The sequence below is a fragment of the Haliaeetus albicilla genome, chromosome 8 (assembly GCF_947461875.1).
Source record: "Haliaeetus albicilla chromosome 8, bHalAlb1.1, whole genome shotgun sequence".
NCBI classification, from domain to species: Eukaryota; Metazoa; Chordata; class Aves; order Accipitriformes; family Accipitridae; genus Haliaeetus; species Haliaeetus albicilla.
This window is the reverse complement of record NC_091490.1, coordinates 3,188,774-3,208,155: the sequence shown is the minus strand read 5'-3', so window position 1 is coordinate 3,208,155 and position 19,382 is coordinate 3,188,774. Positions and strand designations below refer to the sequence as shown.

The window sequence follows — 19,382 nt, the reverse complement described above, 5'->3', positions numbered from 1 at the left end:
AGCCTTGCGGGGCTGGTGCCCAGGGAGCAGGGTACTGGGTGCCAGCAGCTCCAGCAAATACCCAGGAGGGACGGACTGTGGAGTCACCGAGGCTCTTTCCCAACTTTTTTAGATTTTCAGCCAACATGTGGAAGAGCAGACTGTTAGCAGTTTGTTACAGGCTGGGAAACTAAGCTTCAGACTTCTGCAAACCAACTTGGTGGAGACTGGGAAGGAAATTGCACCAGAGCTGGCGTTTGTGCAGTTGTTGTCGCTTGTAAAATGACCATCACCACGGAAGCCCACGGCAGAGAAGAGCTCACCCGGGAAGGTGCAAGACTTGCTCACATGCATAAAAACCAGGCACGCAACAGTAGATCCCAGCTAGGAACAAGCACGTACAAAAGGAGTTTCCAATATTTCCCACCTCCACCTGCAGAAGAGGATAGTAAATTTGCCCCAGTTCAAGTCTACATTAGTCATTTCCCCGTTGGGATGGTGTGTGTGACCATGTCCTGTGCACAAACCAGGCTGGTGGACACAAAGTGGCCTGGTTTACAGCTATTATCCAAATAGCTTGGATTCCTGTGCATATCTCGTTTGGATGCAAAAAAAGAATTCTAGCTGCAGCCTGCACTGCAGGGAGCAGGGCTGAATTATGAGGACCTGTAACGGGGTGCTTGAAATGTAAACACCCATGTATCCACTTGGGGACAGATATCAGACATCAAAGTCACTAAGAAAGAAAGACGCATTCCGTGCCTTATACTGTCTGGCTTCTTCAGGCAAGCATGGGATGTAACTGTTCAGCAGTAACAAAAGCCTTAACCTAGCACTAGTTTTAGCACTGATTTTACTACAGGAAAAGTTGGGTTGATTATAACTCCCCCTCCTTTCCTGCTCTGGAGTATTTCCTATACAGCACTTTTCTGAAATACATTTAAATCATTTCACAGAAAAGGCAGGACCTTTACTCAGTTTATAGATGTGGAAACCGAGGCACAAGGGAAAAACAGTTACTTGTTCCTGGAGAGCTGCAGCCCAGGGAAACTCTGGCTTCCAGGGTCCCAGTCTTCTGCTACCTGGTCTGGAAATTGCACAAAATCATTAACTCATCCTTGAAAATTTTTCCTGATAGATTGTAACTATTCAGTCTGTCATCTCCAGAGCCTGCCTCTCTCAGGAATTATAACTATATACCTGAGGGCTGCCACTACAGAATAGCAGAGGGATACATCACATCTGCTGCCAGGCAATCCTTAATGTGGCTGTGTTTGCTGCCGGGTGTTATTGGTACTAGTACTTCTACTGTTCTTACTTTAATGCTACAGTGTTAATTTGGCACCAAAACTGCATTTAAGACTTCACAGCGGGACTGGAAAGCAATGAGCTCAGGAGGAAAATTCCAGCCTCACTTTGAGGTAATTATAAATCTTTTCTCTCCCATTCAGACGCCATATTAAGGCTGCTGCATTGGCCCAGAATTTTACCTTTAATTTCCACTTCTCTTCTTTGCATGGGCTTCAGCCAGTCTTTGAGAGGAAGGGGGTCATAGCTGAGTGCTGACAAAGGGCCTTATTCACAAACCAGCAGCAGCCCCATTTGTGACTTCCCCCAGCACCCCGGAAGCAACTACTCCGTGACAAGAGAAACTTGCACTTCAGACAAACTCCAGATTTCCCCTTCAGCGACCGTTTCCTGATAAGGCCACATCTGCACTGCCAGGCACCATGCCGCCTCCGAAGCGGACTCGCACGCTCCTCTTGTCAAGCTCGGAGACCTTCGGCAGAAGCTATTGCAAGCTGTCTGCCAGCCCTGTGCTGGCTAAGGTGTTATTATTTATTAAAAAGACTTTACTTCGTTCTAAAAAAGTGTCTCTGATTAAGTTAAAGGACTCTGAGGCAACCTCACCGGTATTTCTTTGTCTACATCATTAACTCAACCAGGATGTTGAGCTCAGACTTGGGAGCTGAACACAAGAACGGACTGCCTGTGCCTGGCATGCAAGAATATTACACCCCAGTGGCTGGGGAGGGCTTGGGAGCATGCAACAGCTGGTGGGTGCCCTTGCCCCTATAGCCTTGCCCCTATAGTCTTGCCCCTACAGCCTCCTATACAGCCCCTGTCAGTGCCCACACTACCGGGGGCAGCCCAAGCTCACCCGTCCTGCAACTCCCATCTTCCCTTGTGGCAAACGCTGGGAAGGACCATCATGACCAAGTGACCCAGAGTGTGTTTGCAAAGCAGACGACAATTTGGCGTGTCGTATGGGGCCAAAGGGTTTCAGTCCAGCCAGCACAAGGGCGGTTATCGACAGGCTGCAGAGAGAGTCCCCGGGGCAAGCCAAATCCCTCCATGCAGAGAGGAGGCACCGGTGATAGCGAAACAAATGTTAGCATCCCAATTTAAGCGCACAGCACTCATTTCTGTTCCTCCGGACCTTCCTCCCCGTGCCTGGAGTTGACTGGGGTTTGTTAGGTAGACACCAACGTGGGGGCGTCCACCCAACTGCAGCACCCCATGCAGAGACCAACAGCAGCACGAACAGATTGAGAACTGGTCTCCTGGTCAAAGTAAGGCCACCCAAAACCCAGCCTGCAGCAAACATCACTACCTTCCCAGTGGGTGCTCCAGGGTGGGGTAAGTGCAGTATAGACCTTTCAGCAACAGCAGAAGCTCCCCAGATCCTGACAGGGAGAGGAGACCTCATCCACATGGTGATTCAAGACACCAAAGTCAGGCTCCCCTTTTTAATGTCTCCCTCGTGGTGTTTCTCTTTCTCTCCGTTGAGCAGATAGAGACCCCAGAGCAGTTGGAGGGAGGAGCCAGGCAATAGAAAGTGAGGAACAAGAACAGTGTAGGCAAGGCACGTGGCCACCCATGGCAGCGTCCCCACCAAAACGTGGGGACAAGGTGGCCACGCGTGGCACAAGCCATCTTTCAGGCCGTGTGGCAGGGGCAGCCGTGCTTGAGCAGGGACAGGCAGGCTGGCAGCAAAGCTCTCTGCTCCCAGCCTGCGACAAATCAGCACCCAAACAAACGTTTCATGCGGCCATAAACCTGTTGAAGGAATAAATTAGCTGTACAGCAAGGTTATGCTTTGGGAATGTCTCCGCTATGGCAAAAGTATCCGCTGTACCTAGTGATTAGGTTTATATTGCAATGTGGCTTTTAAGGCTCACTGTGCTGAATAAAAATTTAGGCAATTAGTGATCTTATTTCTTAGGAAGAACTGCTTGCTATCGTATATTAATACAGATTTTGCTCAATTAAAATTGTTCACAGTCAGCAAAAACAATTTCTGCACTGTAATGAAATAATGAAATAATTATATGCAAGGGAGGACTTCTGATCTTTTTAATTATTCTATTCTTCATTTTTAAAAGGGCTATTTGAAAACGCACTCTTATAATTGATTGCTATAAATCAGTCAGAAGCATTCTAAGGATCATAAATATTCTAACTTTTAAAAGACAAAGAAATGCTAAATATTCAATGAAATCCTTCAATATTCAGAAAATTTAATCTAGGGTAAAAGGATAGACTGCTCTTTTGAAAATAAAAAGTAAATTTGTTGTCCTGTGAAAAATGAAATATCTTGAATGTCAGTAACAGAAATGGAATTAACAAGAGATCTTTTTATTGTTTTTTAAGGTCATTAGGCTGTGAATTCTATAATTATGGAAATTGTCAGTCCAGTTCTGTGGAGTGTTTGCTCCCATCCATAAGGTATTGGAATGTTCAATCAGTCTCTCTCGTGGGAAAGTTAGGTCATAACTGTAAGTGTACCAGCAAAATTGAATTAAGCAAAGAGATTTCATTAGTATTTATAGCCAGAAGGCATCTGTAAAAGTACAGGGCAAAGAAGTTATGTGGAAGTCAAAGGAGAAAAAAAAATGGGTTTCTGGTGACAAAGGCGAATCTGAAAGAGATATAAGTGTATAATGAATAAGAGCTATTGAGCGCTGCTCCAAAGAGGGAGTTGCAAAGACGTCAAATATTGATTTTCTTGTGTATGCCTTTGGACTACATATGTAATTGTTTGGATTTGCTGTCTTCATGATACAACAATATTTGTTGTTGAAGGTTAAAAAGCAGAGTGTGAAACAACCCAAAAAGTCTGAAACGTGTTGGGGAATTATAATAATTCTACAAGGAGGATTGCATGAGCAGAAGTCTGTACTTTCCAGCAAATAAACATTTTTATGACAATCGAAAGCATTCGTCTATTGAAAGTATTGCTCCTGGTACTGCAGAAGCACACATTGTATGCAGGGCCATTGAACCATATTGCATTTATTGATTGAAAATATACAATTTGCTTCTAATGAGTTTCTCCAACTTTTTATACTGCGAAAATATTCTGTGATCGAGTATATACGTGCAAAGTACTGTATATGCTTTTGTGTGTGCTCTTTGTGTGTGTACACTGATAGATAAATACAATCCTCATATGCGAGTTATTTGTATGGGAATGACAGTGCCTGTCTGGGTCTTAATGCAGAACTGAGAGTGTATTTCCTGATGCTGATTAATGCCTTAATGAAATAAACCTCCTGAAAGATTTTCATTCTGTAGAAACAAGTACACAAACGGCCTTAAAAATTATTCTCATCTTTAATAGTTACATAATGCTGATGTGGTAGTTCTTTATTTTTCCAGACAAAAGGGATTCACGACTATTTAGAGTGACATAGCAAGTGTGACATTTTACACGTCTGATCCTTACGTTGGCACGCACAGCAATCAAACCTTTACTGACACTGGTGGGAACTTTGTCCCTGACTCCAGCGGGATGTGGACTTCAATTAGAGAGTCTCTCGGAGATGTTGGAGAGCTAAAAGCAAAGGGTGTCCCTGGAAAGCTGGAGATAAGCCAGCTGTCAGAGCCCACCTAGGTTATTCAATCTTTTTTTAGGCGGTTAAGCAGGGAGGTGGGGTCTTCATTTTCAGAAGCGCTGGACTCGGCAGAACCTGACGGAGTCTGACAATCAGGTCTTAAACAAAGAAGTCCCAGGGAGGAGCAGTTTGGAAAAAGCCCAGACCCCAACTGTAAACAAGAATAAGAATGGGATCAAACTCCCGGTGAACCCTGGCCCTGCTAAAGTCAGTGTCAGAGCTCCCGTTGCTCTCTGTGGGGCTGCAAGTTCACCCACCGCCTGCACAAGCTGGGAAGGAGCAAAATCCTTGGGGAGCCCAGGGAAAGGTGCAATTCTCCTGAACTTGTCTAACCATAAAGATCTCTCGGGGATGAAAAGCACGGTCCTTATCTTTTCCTAATCCAGGGATGCAACTTGCTGCTTACTTCCTTGCTTCTGTCTCGCTAAGGGTATCCAAGCGCCTCATCTTCCATCCAAGTCACTGTTGCAGAGCAGTCCACAGTGACAACAGCAACGCTGCATGCTGAAAGCACGGTGGAATTAGTAATTCAACTTCCAAACCCTCCTGTGCAGTAAGGAAGTAGCATTATTCCCACTCAACAGAGAAAAATGGAAATGTTTTGCCCCAGCCCTTCTCTCATCTGGAGCAGTTTTACTCTGCCACTCTCATGGTGTAACTCTATTTACGCTGTTACACATGACCATCAGTGAGATGGGATTACAGCACAGAGAGATGAAGTGATTTACCCGGGGCCATATGATAGGAAAACCAAGCATCAGAAGTCAATGACTTTGATATCCAAATCTATACAAACTTCTCTAGGCTATGCTGTAGTATTTTTTCCCTAAATTCAACGAATCATCCTTAAGAACTCATCTTTAGAACATCCATTGCCTCCCTAGGGTAAGACTAATCACAGGAAATGTACATTTGCTAATCTGTAGTAAACATACTTTGTGATAAGGCATGTTTAGCACCAGCTTCCACGGAAATAACATTTCCAAATGCACTAAACTGGGAAACTGCTTGATTTTGCAACACACACCCCCTTCTCTGAGAGTGCGGGGCAGGACAGTGCTGTCCCTTCCCCAGCCCCCAAATCTCGCTGCTTGTTCTGCCAAGTAGTGAAGGGGCTGGAAGTTTTTGGAGCCCTGCTGTTAGAGTACAATGTTGCCTAAGCAAGCATTAAGAGATTATGGTAATAATAGGTATGCTTACTCCAAATAAAAGGTTTCATTAATCAAGCCATATTGAGATAAACCTGTCAGTGGACAGAGGAAACTAGAAATCAAATGCTGTGAAAGTTCTGACAGATTGTTAAATAGAAACCCTTTAAAACTGAATTTAATTTACTGTGATATTACAGATATTTATGCATCAATAGGCAAGTGCAGATTGAGTTCGGAGGTCAGCTCTGGTGCTTGAAAAATAAACGCGCAGAATGAAACAAAAGGTGACAGTTACCTTTGTCAGAAATTACGGTTTATTAAACTAAATATGAAGCTCCCATCTGATTCGTGTTACACAGAAAGCCACGGGGCTGGGGCATAATTTACTGCAGTAGATTGGTTAACGAAAAATTACAGAAAATACTCCCTCTTTTTTTGAAGTTGCATCTATAAACTTTACCAGAAGAAACCAGGAACAAATATTGCACCACAGAATCACAGTACGGTACCAAGGGGCAGCGAGCACAGAGACCTTTCAGCAAGATTGTTCACTAATTACACCATTAAAGTGCTGCTCTCCCATTGGGCAGTGTGTGTTTGATTTCTATACCTAGCATTTATTTACTTAATTTCTCCTCTTGAATTTTTTTGAAACTCTCCATTTTCAGATTCGCAGCTTCTTGAGAATCAGGACATTGCTCTTCCTGCCTCTTCCTCCTCCTTGGTGTCATGCATTCAGGCAAGTAATGTGGGAGAAAGGTAAATTTAAGGAGAGATTTCTGTCCAGGTAATTCTGCCAGCAAGTTGCACAAAGTTGTTTGCAAATTCATCCATTCACCTGTGCCAGAGCCACAGCTCAGCCTGTTTCACGTCATCCTTTGAAGGAATAAGACCCCAGAGACCAGTCGCTGAAGTGTCATGGGCAGATAGAAAATAAAACATCGTTCCTGTTTCAAGGGATTATCTAGCCTCGTACAGACAGGCATAAATCTTTTTGCCATTGACAGGATGGATCCGTATCTGACATTCACCTTTGACTTAAACGTAATGGCTAGGTTGCATAGCATGTTTTTTGTTCAGACGGATGGCTGCAATTTGAAGGGAAAATTTGGACCTAATGATGATCCAGCTAAGCCAACAGCAAGGCCTCTACTGACTCTACCAAGCGCAGAAAGAAGTCCTTGAATACAAGCAGTCCTAAGTAAAAATAAGTATGTCAGTGCTATATGATATGAACATATTTATCTGCCAAACTTATATGAGATCATATCTAAATACATGACTCCAAAACATATAAGTATATTACATTTCACACACATAAGAAACACGTAAAACATGCAGGACATGTTAGCTAAAGCTATGCTAGACATATGTCCTTCCCAGAACAACAGCCCAAAAAATCCTTACCAATCCTTACCCTCTTATTCACGCAAAGAATTACTGTAATGGAGAGCAACCACATGAGTAAAGTTGTTCAGGATCTGGCCGATCTTTCTGAGAAAATGTCCTTTTTTGTCCATGTAAAGGATGCAGGACTAGGCCATTAGTTAGTGGTTAATAGAAGCCAAACCAGCAGGATATTGTGACAAAGTCTCAGCCGTGTGCCTTCTCCGGTCATCGTCTCTCCGTGAGCAGTGCCCGTTAACACAAACCAGCCCTGCAGGACCCTTCCAGCCACCACTGGAGTAACTCAGGAGCTGCGTTGGTTGCGGCTTCGATACAGGAATGACCATTGCTCCAGGTCGAGGTTCACTAAGAAATGAAAATACAATGGTAAAATCTATCAGGAGAAAGCAAGGAAGGAAGATATTTCATATATATGAAGATGAAAATTTACCTTACAAATTTTAACAAGGCTTACCTGGAAAATGAAACACTAGTTCAGCTTCAGAATACAGTTAACTTGAAGCACATATTTAAGTCCCATTAATTTACACGGTTTAAATGCTACACTGAGTAATTCTGGAAACACGGGCTATAGGGCTGGAGAAAGTTCACCCCTTTGCTTTGAGAAAGACCCTGACAGGTCTAACAAAGCCGGACCTGGAACTGCAGGCTATAGGGATGGGTAGAAGTCAGTTATACTCCAGAAACAAACCGAACGCATAAGAGAGGAGCCACCTCCTCACCTGTCAAGCTTTACCCCATTCGAGCTTTACCCCGTTCTGAAACAGCACTGCGGTCTGAGCTGATGTAAGTCCTAACCCCATCCCAAGAGAAGTGCAATTAGTTTAAAAACACATTCCCAAGCTGCAGATACACGTATGCACAGGCGGGTCTCAATGGGCGTAGGGACCTAATGACTATTTTCACCTTTGAAAAACTGCAGCCGTTTCCTATTCCCGAGCAGTTCGGACGTCAGTCAGTAACCCCCAAACCCAGAGCCACGAAGGACTAAGAGCTCATTGGAAGTGAATCCGAAAGTCCTTTTTCATTGCTGCAGCGCAGTTACCTGCGCTCTGGGGGCCCAATGCTCTTAGGGTGAAATGTAGCGTGCCCTCCTGCGCCGAGCAGCAATCTCTTCTGGATTTTGAGGAGGAAAGCCATCTCCCTGCTTATTTGGAGCAGGGCAGAGAGTAAAAGCTGAGGATGAGGAGGACTTGGCAGAGCCTGCAGAAAGATGAGGGTGCAATCCCATGAGGACAGACCTGAGTGCTGGGCACTAACTGGGGTTGGTCCCGGTGAACCCCAGTATCTCCCTTTGCAGCACTGGGGAACAATAAACGCTTTTCTGTAGTTAAATGAGTTGCACAAGTTAAATTCATTCATTCCCATTCGGTGTTTTGAGATCACTGGCTTGAAAGCTTTATGTCAGCACAAATGTCTTCTTATTATGAATGAACGTTAACTCTGCATTGGTGCTAAGAGGTGTAACAAGCAGTAATGAGGTAAAATTAATAAATGGCCTATGTAGACCAACTACAAGGAGAAGTGTGTCATAGGCAGTGGAATATTTTCCCAAGGGAAGTAGGGAAAAACCCCACAAATTGGGCAGTTTTAAATAAACCCAAGGAAGCAGAAGAAGCCCTCTTACACCTGTGCTGCGTGAGTCCTCAAAGTAAATGGTCTGCAAGTATCGCCCAGAGCCATTTTCACCAGTAAAACTTACAAGCAGCGGTAAAAAAACTGAGTAAAGAGGAGCCACGACGCCTGCCAGAGTTTCCAGCGGGGCTGAAAGCCGCCCCAGCGGCTCCGGTCCACGGCCAAGGGCTGGTGCAGGGGATGGCTCCCCGTGTCAGCCGCTCAGCCGGTGGGATGGCAGCCCCCTCACACCTCCACAACCCCCCCACAGACCCTGTGAAACTTTCCTGCCCTCCCGCACCGGCCACGGCTGCAATAAACCCCACAGCAGCCCTGAGACAGGAGCGAGCCCAGCCCTGGGCAGGATTAGATCTTTTATCCCCAAGCAATCCTCCCCGCTGCGCAGACCACGCTCGTCCGTAGCAGAGAGCTGCTCCACGTTTTATTTATTTAGATGAGTTTACAAAGCAATTAAGACATTTTGGCAAATGCTGAGGTGCAGATTTCCTCCCTTATGATAGATCATTCCTGGCTTTTTTTTCCCTCTCCTTCTGGACAGATAAATGTTTCATGGTCCCACAGACATATTTTTTCTCTGCCCAGTTGCTTAGAATCCATTTAAACATGCCTGTTGAACTCCTCCATCATGTAATATTTTAACAAGAGCCCCTAAATAAGCTTTATTTACAGACTGTAAATACTGCCTGATGAGCTCAATACACTGTTTCATCACCTCCTTAGCTGGAATTCCTCTCGGAAACCTTTTTTACCTGGGCCAAAGCAGGAAATCCAACCAAAAAAAAAAAAAAATAATGTTGATGTGGTTTAAGGAATAAACGCTGATCCTTCACATCCTCCCCTTTTGATTAGAAATACCACCCTTTAGTGATTTTTGTCAAAATGAAAACTTTCCCTGTTTTTATCCATCCTGTCCTAGGCACGAGCAAGGTTGCCAACGTGTGCTCCCATCACACAAGCGCTGGAAATGCTCATCCAGGCTCTGCACTGCCTGTGATCCCTCAAAGAAGCTTCTGAAATCAGTAGGGTTTTACAACATGCCCTGTAAGGTATTAAAATACTTGAATAAAACGTTTAATAAAGATTCTTCTAATAAGGTGAAGGATCTAAATTGAATTCACAGAAGTACCCTAGTGGTCAAACTGACAAAGAAGCCTTGTGGGGAACGGCAGGAAGCAGCTCTGCTGGAAATGGTCCGTGTTGCCCCAAAAAAGAAGAAAAAAACATTATTTTGGGCCCAAAAAATGGATTTTGGAAAAAAAAACACAGACTTTTTTCCTTCTGAACCTGCTGGTTCTGTTTCCAAGAAGTTTGTGGAAGTCACCCACTTTTCGTAGAAAAATTGTGATGACTCAATTCTGTATTTTGAAGGTAGGGGAGGAAAATGTTGGACCGGTGCAGACACGTGGCAAGTCGGGACGGCCCTTCGGTGACTCCCCTTGCTCTGCCACTAAGCCAGGACTTGGAGGGCTTTAGCGACGCGTATTTTCTTTACAGAAAAAAAAAGCAAAGAGTCCCCTAAAATGTGTTAGAGCACTCTCCAGATAAGGAGCTACCTGGTTTAGCAGGTGAAGAGGTGCTTGGGGAGTTTTTGATGGAGAGATTATGGACCTGATTACATTAATACCTAGCATGGGTTTTAACCTGCATTTTGGGTAAAATTCACCGTTCTGCAGAAGGCCCATAAAAGGCCTGTGCACCACTTACGCTCCACCAAGGCACCATTTGGATGGTGTACGTGGAGCTGCGGTGATGCATAGGCCCTGCGCCGGCCGCCTGCGTCAAGAGGGGTTTCATCCGTTATGTATCAATAATATTCAATGTGTTGGGGAAAAATATTAGCAGAGTAATTTTATTAACAACAGTGATAATTCACCGCTTGTCTTTCCATGCTTAATAAAGGGAATCGAGGGTGTTATACACGAGCCAGAGGAATGGCTTACAAAACTATCCTGGAAAAAAACAAACAAATGAAGCCCTGGGAAGCATGAGAGCACGTGGAGGGGGAGCTGGCTCCCGCCAACGTCCTGGCTGTGCCGATCAATAAAACTAAATCCTGAATCAGCTCGTGGCGTTCCTTGGGCACTCTCATGATGTGCAAAATCTCATGGGAGCGTCTCTGAGTTAAGTACGCGTTAGCTTCATGCTGGGAAGAGGACCGGGCCGGCCCATGCAGGGCTCGCAGCGATGCTGCTTTCGGCAAAGGGATTTCCTCACATCCCTGGAAATCCTCTTAGCTTCTTCTCAGCCATTTGCATCTCACGGGCAAGGGGAACAACGGAGACAAAAACCTGCTGTGCCTTCCTCACACCTTCTGCCTACCTGCAAAGTCAGTATGAAAACACACACGGGCAGCGGTTTGAAGGGAGCTTCCACCGCTGCCTCTCTGTGGACCCTCATTTTGGGTTGCGTCCCTTCTTTTTGGGTTGCGTCCGCTCTTTTTGAGATGCATCCCCATTTTTGCCACCAAATCGGCACCGTTTGCACCGTCCCTTTGGGCCATGTGTAGATGAAGGGAAAAATATTATGCCACGTTGATTTACTCCGCTTCCTCAGACAAATAAAGGCATCTTCATATGAACTGTATCTTCCTTCCCGAGCCCATCGAGCCTCCCCTCTCCCTCCCTGCATGAAGAAATCCCCAGGTTTTGAAGGAGAAATGATGGCCCGAGAACATTCCCTCACCGACCAGCCATTCCCCGGAGGGCGAGGATGTCGTACCCCGGCATCGCACGGAGCCGGGCCAGGGGCTGCCACCTGCCTCCCCCCCTCACCACCCCAGGAGCTGGGCCAGGGTCACCTCTTCCCACCCTTCCCCTCCCTCAAATAAAGCAAATTTAAAGGATTTTCTTGAGACTTGCCTCTGCGGGTTTTTTGCTGTGTATTTATTATTCTCCACAGGAGCATCCTCCAGGGACAGGGATTTGAGCGGGTGTGTAGAGGATGAGTTTTAGCCATTTTGTTGGAGATGGTCGGGGTGGTTCCAGGAACCGCCGCTGCTGGATGACCGGGACTGTGCGGGAGTGCGGAGCGAGCACAGGGTGCTTGCGGGCTGCAAACTGGGGGACACCTATCCGCTGGTTTAGTGTGGGGATTTGCAAAATTAAAATCTGAAGAATAAAGACATTGTTATTGAACAACTGCCAAATGGTTTTGGTGGTGTGGGTTTTTTTTGAAATTGGATCTCAACTAACTTTACTGCCGTCTTGCACAAAAGGCAGCAGAGTTCCTCTGCTCACACAGTCCAATTTGCCCGATAATAATTCTGTATTTTAACTTACTTGACTAATTTTGCTCTCTCCCTGCTTTGTAAAACACCCCAATATAAGCTGTACTGGCCTCCACTCTTCTGACAAAATCTTGCTTTTATTTCACGAGTCCCAAGAGAATATGTTACGGAGACACCTGAGCGCTGCTACCTGCTTTTGCCAGGTCCCCAGACAGTTCCTGCCTATGGCCAATACTGGGAAGTCCCCAGCACCGCTGGGTGCCCCCCCCCCAGCACCCATCCACCGCCTGGTTCAGCTCCCATGGGAGGGGAGGGCAGAGAGAGGAGGCAAAGGACCCCGTCAATACGTACCTAAAGGAAAATAAACTCCACACGGGGGGAAAGTTCCACGGCCGCGGAGCGCCAGCAAAGCCCCTAGCTTGGGTTTCCCTAAAGGCGAACTGGGGCTAAATAATGAATCGATCTAAAATTAACCGGAGGAATGGAAATGCTCTAAAAATAAGCCAGCAGCTGCCGTGGTCGCAGCCCCCCGCTCCCGTGGGGAAGGAAGGGGGAGCGGGGCCGGCCGGAGGAGGGGGCTCACCGCAGTGTGGGTTAGAGCCGGGTGGGCTCACCGCGGGGGCTCCGCGGAGGTTCCGCGGGGCTGCGCGGAGCGGGAGAAGGCGGAGGCCGGGGCGGTGCAGCCGGCATCGACGAGGGCTGCGCGGCGGCCGGCGGAGCGTTTGCCGCGGACTCTCCGCGGGCGCGGAAGGCGAGAGAGGGGGCTGCTCCGCACCTCGGCGCGGACAGAGCCTTCCCCCCCCCCCCAAAAAAATTAAAAAATCCAGCTTCGCCGCCTGCCCCGCTGCCGGCTGCTCCCCAACCGGCAATATATTTATTTATTTTTAAATTTATATTTTTTTTCTTTTTTTTTTTGGTGTGTCTTTTTTGCACGGCAGCCTTTCGGAAACCGGCGGGTCGCCTCCCCGGTAGCACCGACCCTGCGGGGCAGAGAGGTGGGGGTGGCCCCGGGGGCTGCGGAACGTTTGCGGGAGCCCCCGCCGCGCTCCTGCGGGGCAGCGCCGGGCAGGGAGCCGGCCCCGGGCCGCTGCGAGCCCCCACGGCGTCCCCCCCTCACACTCACACCCTCACACACACCTCCTCCTCTTTTCTCCTTTCTGATCCACGCAGCGATCCTATATTCTCCCGGCTTGTCTCTTTTATTCTTTTGTACTCAGGCGTGTTGTCCTGGCCAGCAGTGTGAACGGGGGCTTTGTAAAACGGGACAGATAAAAATGAGCAACATCATATTGTTTGACAGAATGATCCAAAATGATAAAGTGCCTTCTCCGGAGGGGGTGAAAATGGTGAATTCCTAAAAAACAAGAGCGTCGCTTCTCTCCTCTGCCTCCCTGCGCTGCTCGCGGTAGCCTAAAGGGATCCGCCGCCTGCACCAGCCCGGATCACGTCCAGCCACTCTTTTCAATGGGAAGTCCTCTTTTAAAAAGCCTTCATTTATTTATTTTTAAATACATAAAGAAGGGGGGGGGGGAGCGGCTTCGGCTCGGGACCCCCCGTTCTCCTCGCGGCGAACGAAAAGCACAATTTTCGAGAGAAAGGCTGGTTTTGATTAAATCTGACATGCTGCTGATAACTCCATGCTAATGTGAAATAATTAACATAATAGCCATAATTAAAAGCACGCTAACAATGCCATAAATTTATCACACAATTTTACTAGCTTTCTGCCCCTAACTGCTCTCTCATCGTTAATTAAACGTGTTGCCTTTTACAGAATGGATGTTTATACATTTCCAATACAAATAAATCCGAAACCGTTTTGGAAACATGACCAATTTCGTTTTACACTGAGGTCTGCCGGTTTTACAGGCGATTTATTACAATTAAAAAAAAAAAAAAAAGGAAAGAAAAAAAGAAAAAAAAACCCAAACAAGTGCAAATAGAGGCCTTAAAAAAAAAAAAGCGCAGATATATTTGAAAATCTGCATCTTTAGCCCAAAACCCGGCCGGGGGAGGGGGGCATCCAGGCCCCGGGGCCGGCGCTGTGTCCGGCTCCGGCCCCGCAGCTCCGGCCCCGGCCGGGGGATGTTTGTGCGTGATGTGTGTGATGTGTGTGTATGTGTCCCCGCCTCGGATATGTTTATTTTCCAGGGATTTCTCAGCCGCAGCCCCTCTCCTGCGAGCCCCTTTTACCCCCGCACGTTTATAACGAACCACAATGCTGGTTTAATCCAGGTCAGGTCAACGATTTATATAACTCATTAGTGAAAGTAATAGGCTTAAGGAGATGAAAGGGGACACCTTTGGTTTCTCCTTCCTTTAAAACGATTACAGAAGCAGAAATTGCCCCAGCTCTGCCTTTCCTCCTCAGCTTCCCCCCCCCAGCACCCCCCCCACCCCCGAGGCTCAGCCTCCGGATTTATTTTTAACTCGCTTCGCAGCCGGGATCTTGCTTTACCATATTAGAATCAAATTGAGTTGTAATTAATTTCTCCCTCTCTATCATAACTTATTCCATCCTCCCTTTCCCCGCTGCTTGCCGTGTCTCTATTTGACTCCGTATCGATCCGGACGATACAGTTTGTTTTTCTCCTGTTGCTAAATCTATCTGTCTATATGGGCGCCCACTTTCTATTTCTGGCGGTGGCATTATTGTGGGTTTCCACCTCCGCATCGCCTGCTTTAATTATTTTATTGCTTTGCGGGGCGCAGCCCCTGCTCCTGCTCACGTTCAGCCCTTGAACTTCGGGGGCTCCCGGGATGTTTCGGGGAAAGTTTCCTGATTTTTGGAAAACCATTTCTCCTTCCCCACTCCGCCCGGCTAGGCTCCTCAATACTTTCCAGCCGGGTGGGCTCCTAAATACTTTCCTAAACTTCGCCGCCTGAACCCCTGGGAGCCCCAGCAGCCCCCCGCCAACACACACCCCCCCCCCGGCCCGCGGAGGGGCGCGGAGGGGCGCGGAGCGGGGCCGCCCCGCCGGGCCGGGCCCCTCAGTCGGCAGCCGTGATTGAACACGGGATTAGCACAATAGAGCCCTAATCGAGGGGAAACGTTTCTTTTCACGCTAAGCACCGTAATTAATGGTATGAATCAATTAATTTGACTTTTATTGTGTCGAAGAAAAGCGCAACAAATGAAACAGGGGGCTGCGGAGTTGGTCTTTTTTCCTTCCCTTTTCCCTGGGAGAGCTTTTGGGATGCAGCGGGGCGGGGGGGGACACGGACACGAGTGTGAGTGTGTGAGTGTGAGTGTGCACGTCGGTATGTGAGTGGGGCGGGCGGACGGTACGCGGGTGCGGAGGCCAGGGTCACGGTCCGCGGAGATCCGCCGGGAAACGCGTAAAAAAGGAGCCGGAGAAGGGAGGGGGGGGGAACCCCGCGGGGTGGCGGGTCCGCGGCCGCGCAGGGAGGGAACCGGCCCCCCGGGAAGATTGTGAAACTGTTCGCTCGTGGGGCATTTTCCTCATTTAATTGTATTCCCCGAAATCCGACAACACCTGCGAGAATGACCAACAACGAGGGGATGGGGATGGGGGGGGGACACGAATTAAAAAGCAAAGCCCCGTGAACCACCCGCGGCCGAAGTCCCGGGCGGGGGTTCCTTCTCCGGGGCGCACCGGGGCACGGGTGGGTGGGTGGGTGGGCGGCCGGGCCCCCTCCCGCCCCGCCGGGCGCCTCTCCCCGGGCCGGGGCTTACCTGGGGCCGCGTCAATACGGTCCTCACATTCACACACACTCCCTCATTTCCTACTTTTTCATATGCTAACGCCCGCAATGATTAAGTCGTTAACACCTCTGGAAAAAAAAAAAAAAAAAAAAAAAAGAAAAAAGAGGAGGAAAAAAAAAAAGGAACCGGCTAAAAGCTTCTTTATTTATAGTTTCCCTTTGTTATTTTACGTCTTTTTTATTTCTCCCTGCGACTAACCTAATAGATTAATCAATAGCCATTCTCTGATCTTCCGTTCCCAGCTGGTGCTGCTGTTGGGGAAAAAAAAAAAAAAAGAAAAAAAAAAAAGGAAAACCACGGAAAAGTGATTGCAGAGCCCGAACTTGGCGGGTTTAAGCGCTCTTACGGCGACGCGTCCGCTGAGCCTGCGCTCGGTTGCCGAGCGCACCGCGGCGGCCTCCGGGCACCGACAACGACATCGGGACCCCCCGGGGAGGCAACTTTTTTTGGGGGGGGGGAGAGACAGACACACACACGGCTGCCGGTTCCCGGCGGGCTGCGGCGGAGCCGTCGGGGCGGACGGACGGACGGACGGGCGGCCCGACGGGGCGGGCGGAGCGGAGCTCGGCGCTGCTCTTTGTTGACGGTCCATGAAACAAACTCGAGTTTTGCATGACTTCACAGCGGGGCGCCTGACGTCACGCGGTCACGTGGCGCCGCCTCCGAGTATATCTTTAACGGGAAAGTAATCTATCAGGCAGTCCGGACCGCGCCGCGCTTCCAAAGTGGCGAGCGAGGCCCCGCGACGCCCCGGCCTCCTGCTCTCGCCCCCCCCGCCCCCCCCCGCCCCGCCCGGCCGCCGGGAGCTCCGTCCCCTCCCTCCGCCGAGGGGGGGGACCAAAAAAAAAACAAAAACCCCCCAAAAAACCAACCCAACCAAACGCGGGCAAGAGGAGAGGAGGACCAAAAAAAGCCCCAAACCGACCCAAAAAGCCCAGAGAGAGAGAGGAAAACAACCCCAAAACAACCAACCGAGAAACAACCCAGCCGACCGAGCCAGAAAGACAGAGCCGAGGGCGGCGGAGCGGTGCGCGGCGGGGGCCGCGGCCGCGGAGCGGAGCGGTGGAGCGGCGGGTGCCCGCGGAGGCGCGGCGGCGGCGGCGGCGGCGGCCCCATGCCCGGCGCCCAGCGGCGCCCATCGCGGCGGGCGGGAGCCAGCGTCGCCGCCTGAGCCCCGATGCCCGGCGGCGGGAGCGGAGCGCTCAGCCGGAGGTGACCGGGCGGCCAGGGCAGCAGCCCCGAGCCGCGGGACGCCGCGGACGGGAGAGGAGCGGGAGCGGCCGCCCCATGCCCCGCGGGGACGGCGCCGCGGGGGGCAACCGGGCCGCTCGGGTCTAGCCCCAGGGACCGGTCGGAGGAGCGGCGGCGGGTAGGGGGCCGCGGGGGGAACCCGCCGCCCCGCCGGGTGCGGGCGGGAGGCCCCGCCGCCGCCTCCGCCGCCGCCGCCGCCGCCGCCGCCGCCGCCGCCGCCGCCGCCTCTCCGCCGAGCGGGGATGACCCTGTCGGGCGGCGGCAGCTCCGGCGACATGTCCGGCCCCGCCGTCCCGGCGGCCGAGGATGTGGATATCGACGTGGTGGGCGAAGGAGACGACGGGCCGGGCAAGGAGAGCGACGGCGAGGCCGGCAGCCCGGCCGCCCTGCCGCGCCTGCCGCTGGACGAGGCGGCGGAGCCGGCGCTGCCCGCGGAGGCGGGCGCGGAGAGCGGCGGCGGCGGCGGGAGCCCGGCCGAGGCGGCCCCCGGCGGCGCGGCCGACAAGGGCGGCGGCGAGGAGGGGGCGAGCGGCGGCGGCGGGGCGACGGCGGCGGCGGCGGCGGCGGCGGCGGGGCAGAGCAAGCCCAAGAGCAGCCTGGTGAAGCCGCCCTACTCCTACATCGCCCTCATCACCATGGCCATCCTGCAGAGCCCGCAGAAGAAGCTGACGCTCAGCGGCATCTGCGAGTTCATCAGCAACCGCTTCCCCTACTACCGGGAGAAGTTCCCCGCCTGGCAGAACAGCATCCGCCACAACCTCTCCCTCAACGACTGCTTCGTCAAGATCCCCCGGGAGCCCGGCAACCCGGGCAAGGGCAACTACTGGACGCTGGACCCGCAGTCCGAGGACATGTTCGACAACGGCAGCTTCCTCCGCCGTAGGAAGCGCTTCAAGCGGCACCAGCAGGAGCACCTGCGGGACCAGACGGCGCTGATGATGCAGGGCTTCGGCGCCTACGGCCTGGCCGGCCCCTACGGCCGCCCCTACGGGCTGCACCCCGGCGCCTACACCCACCCGGCGGCCGCCGCCGCCGCGCTGCAGTACCCCTACATCCCCCCGGTGGGACCCATGCTGCCGCCCGCCGTGCCGCTGCTGCCGTCCGGCGAGCTCGGCCGCAAAGCCTTCAACTCCCAGCTCAGCCCCGGCCTCCAGCTGCAGCTCAACAGCCTGGGAGCCGCCGGCTCCATCGTCAAATCCGAGCCCAGCAGCCGCCCCTCTTTCAGCATCGAGAACATCATCGGCGTCCCGGCCGCCAGCTCGGCCGCCGGCGCCCAGACTTTCCTGCGGCCGCCCGTCACCGTGCAGTCGGCCCTCATGGCCCACCAGCCCCTGGCGCTGGCCAGGACCACCGCCGCCATCGCCCCCATCCTCAGCGTGCCTACCAACATCATCGCGGGCCAGTTCCTGCAGCCCGCCGCCCCCGCCGCCGCCGCCGCCGTGCAGGCCAAGTGGCCGGCGCAGTAGCCCCCCGGCCGGCGGTAGGTAGCCCACCACCCCCGGCCGGCGGTAGGTAGCCCCCCCCCCCCGCGGCCGGAGGGTTCCTGCAGCCCCGCCGCCGGCCGCCCCCTCGGGGCTCCTCTCTGTGTGTGTTTGGGTTGGGGGGTGGGGGGTGCGGGGGTCCGCGGCCGCCCCGCTCGGGCTCCGCAGCCGGAGTCGGGCTCCCCCTCCCCCCCTTTCTCCCCAACGGCCACCGCCGCTTGTACATATTTGTATCAAAAATCACTGACGTTGCTTTCGGGGTTTTTATTTTTCTAAAGAGGCGAAATGACGGTCGCGTTTAGGAGCTGCGAACTTTCACTTTTTTTGAAGGTTCCGGCGCTCCGAGCGGTTTTATCCGAAATAAACGAACAAACGAGGAAAAAAAAAAACCACACACACACACAAAAATGTATACAAAAAACAATAAGCGGGGGAAATTTTAAATAGTAACCGAACGAACGACGACAACAACAAAAACATTTTGGAGGAAAAAAAACCCCACAGAGGAGGAAAACGCTGTCACTCTATTATAGAAGTCTGTTTATATATGAATGAATATATGTATTCTAAATGTTACCCCTTCGTGTTGTACACAACTTTGTAAATAAATTTTTAAAATGCTCTGCC

General features: G+C 50.9%; 1 protein-coding gene across 1 annotated transcript; it reads left to right on the top strand.

Annotated features, from left to right (window-relative positions):
* Window positions 1–17,413: 17,413 nt before the first annotated feature.
* FOXD3 (forkhead box D3) lies at window positions 17,414–19,382 on the top strand. Its single transcript, XM_069788526.1, has one exon. The coding sequence runs from the start codon at window positions 17,517–17,519 to the stop codon at window positions 18,738–18,740; it is 1,224 nt and encodes a 407-aa protein (XP_069644627.1). The 5' UTR covers window positions 17,414–17,516; the 3' UTR covers window positions 18,741–19,382.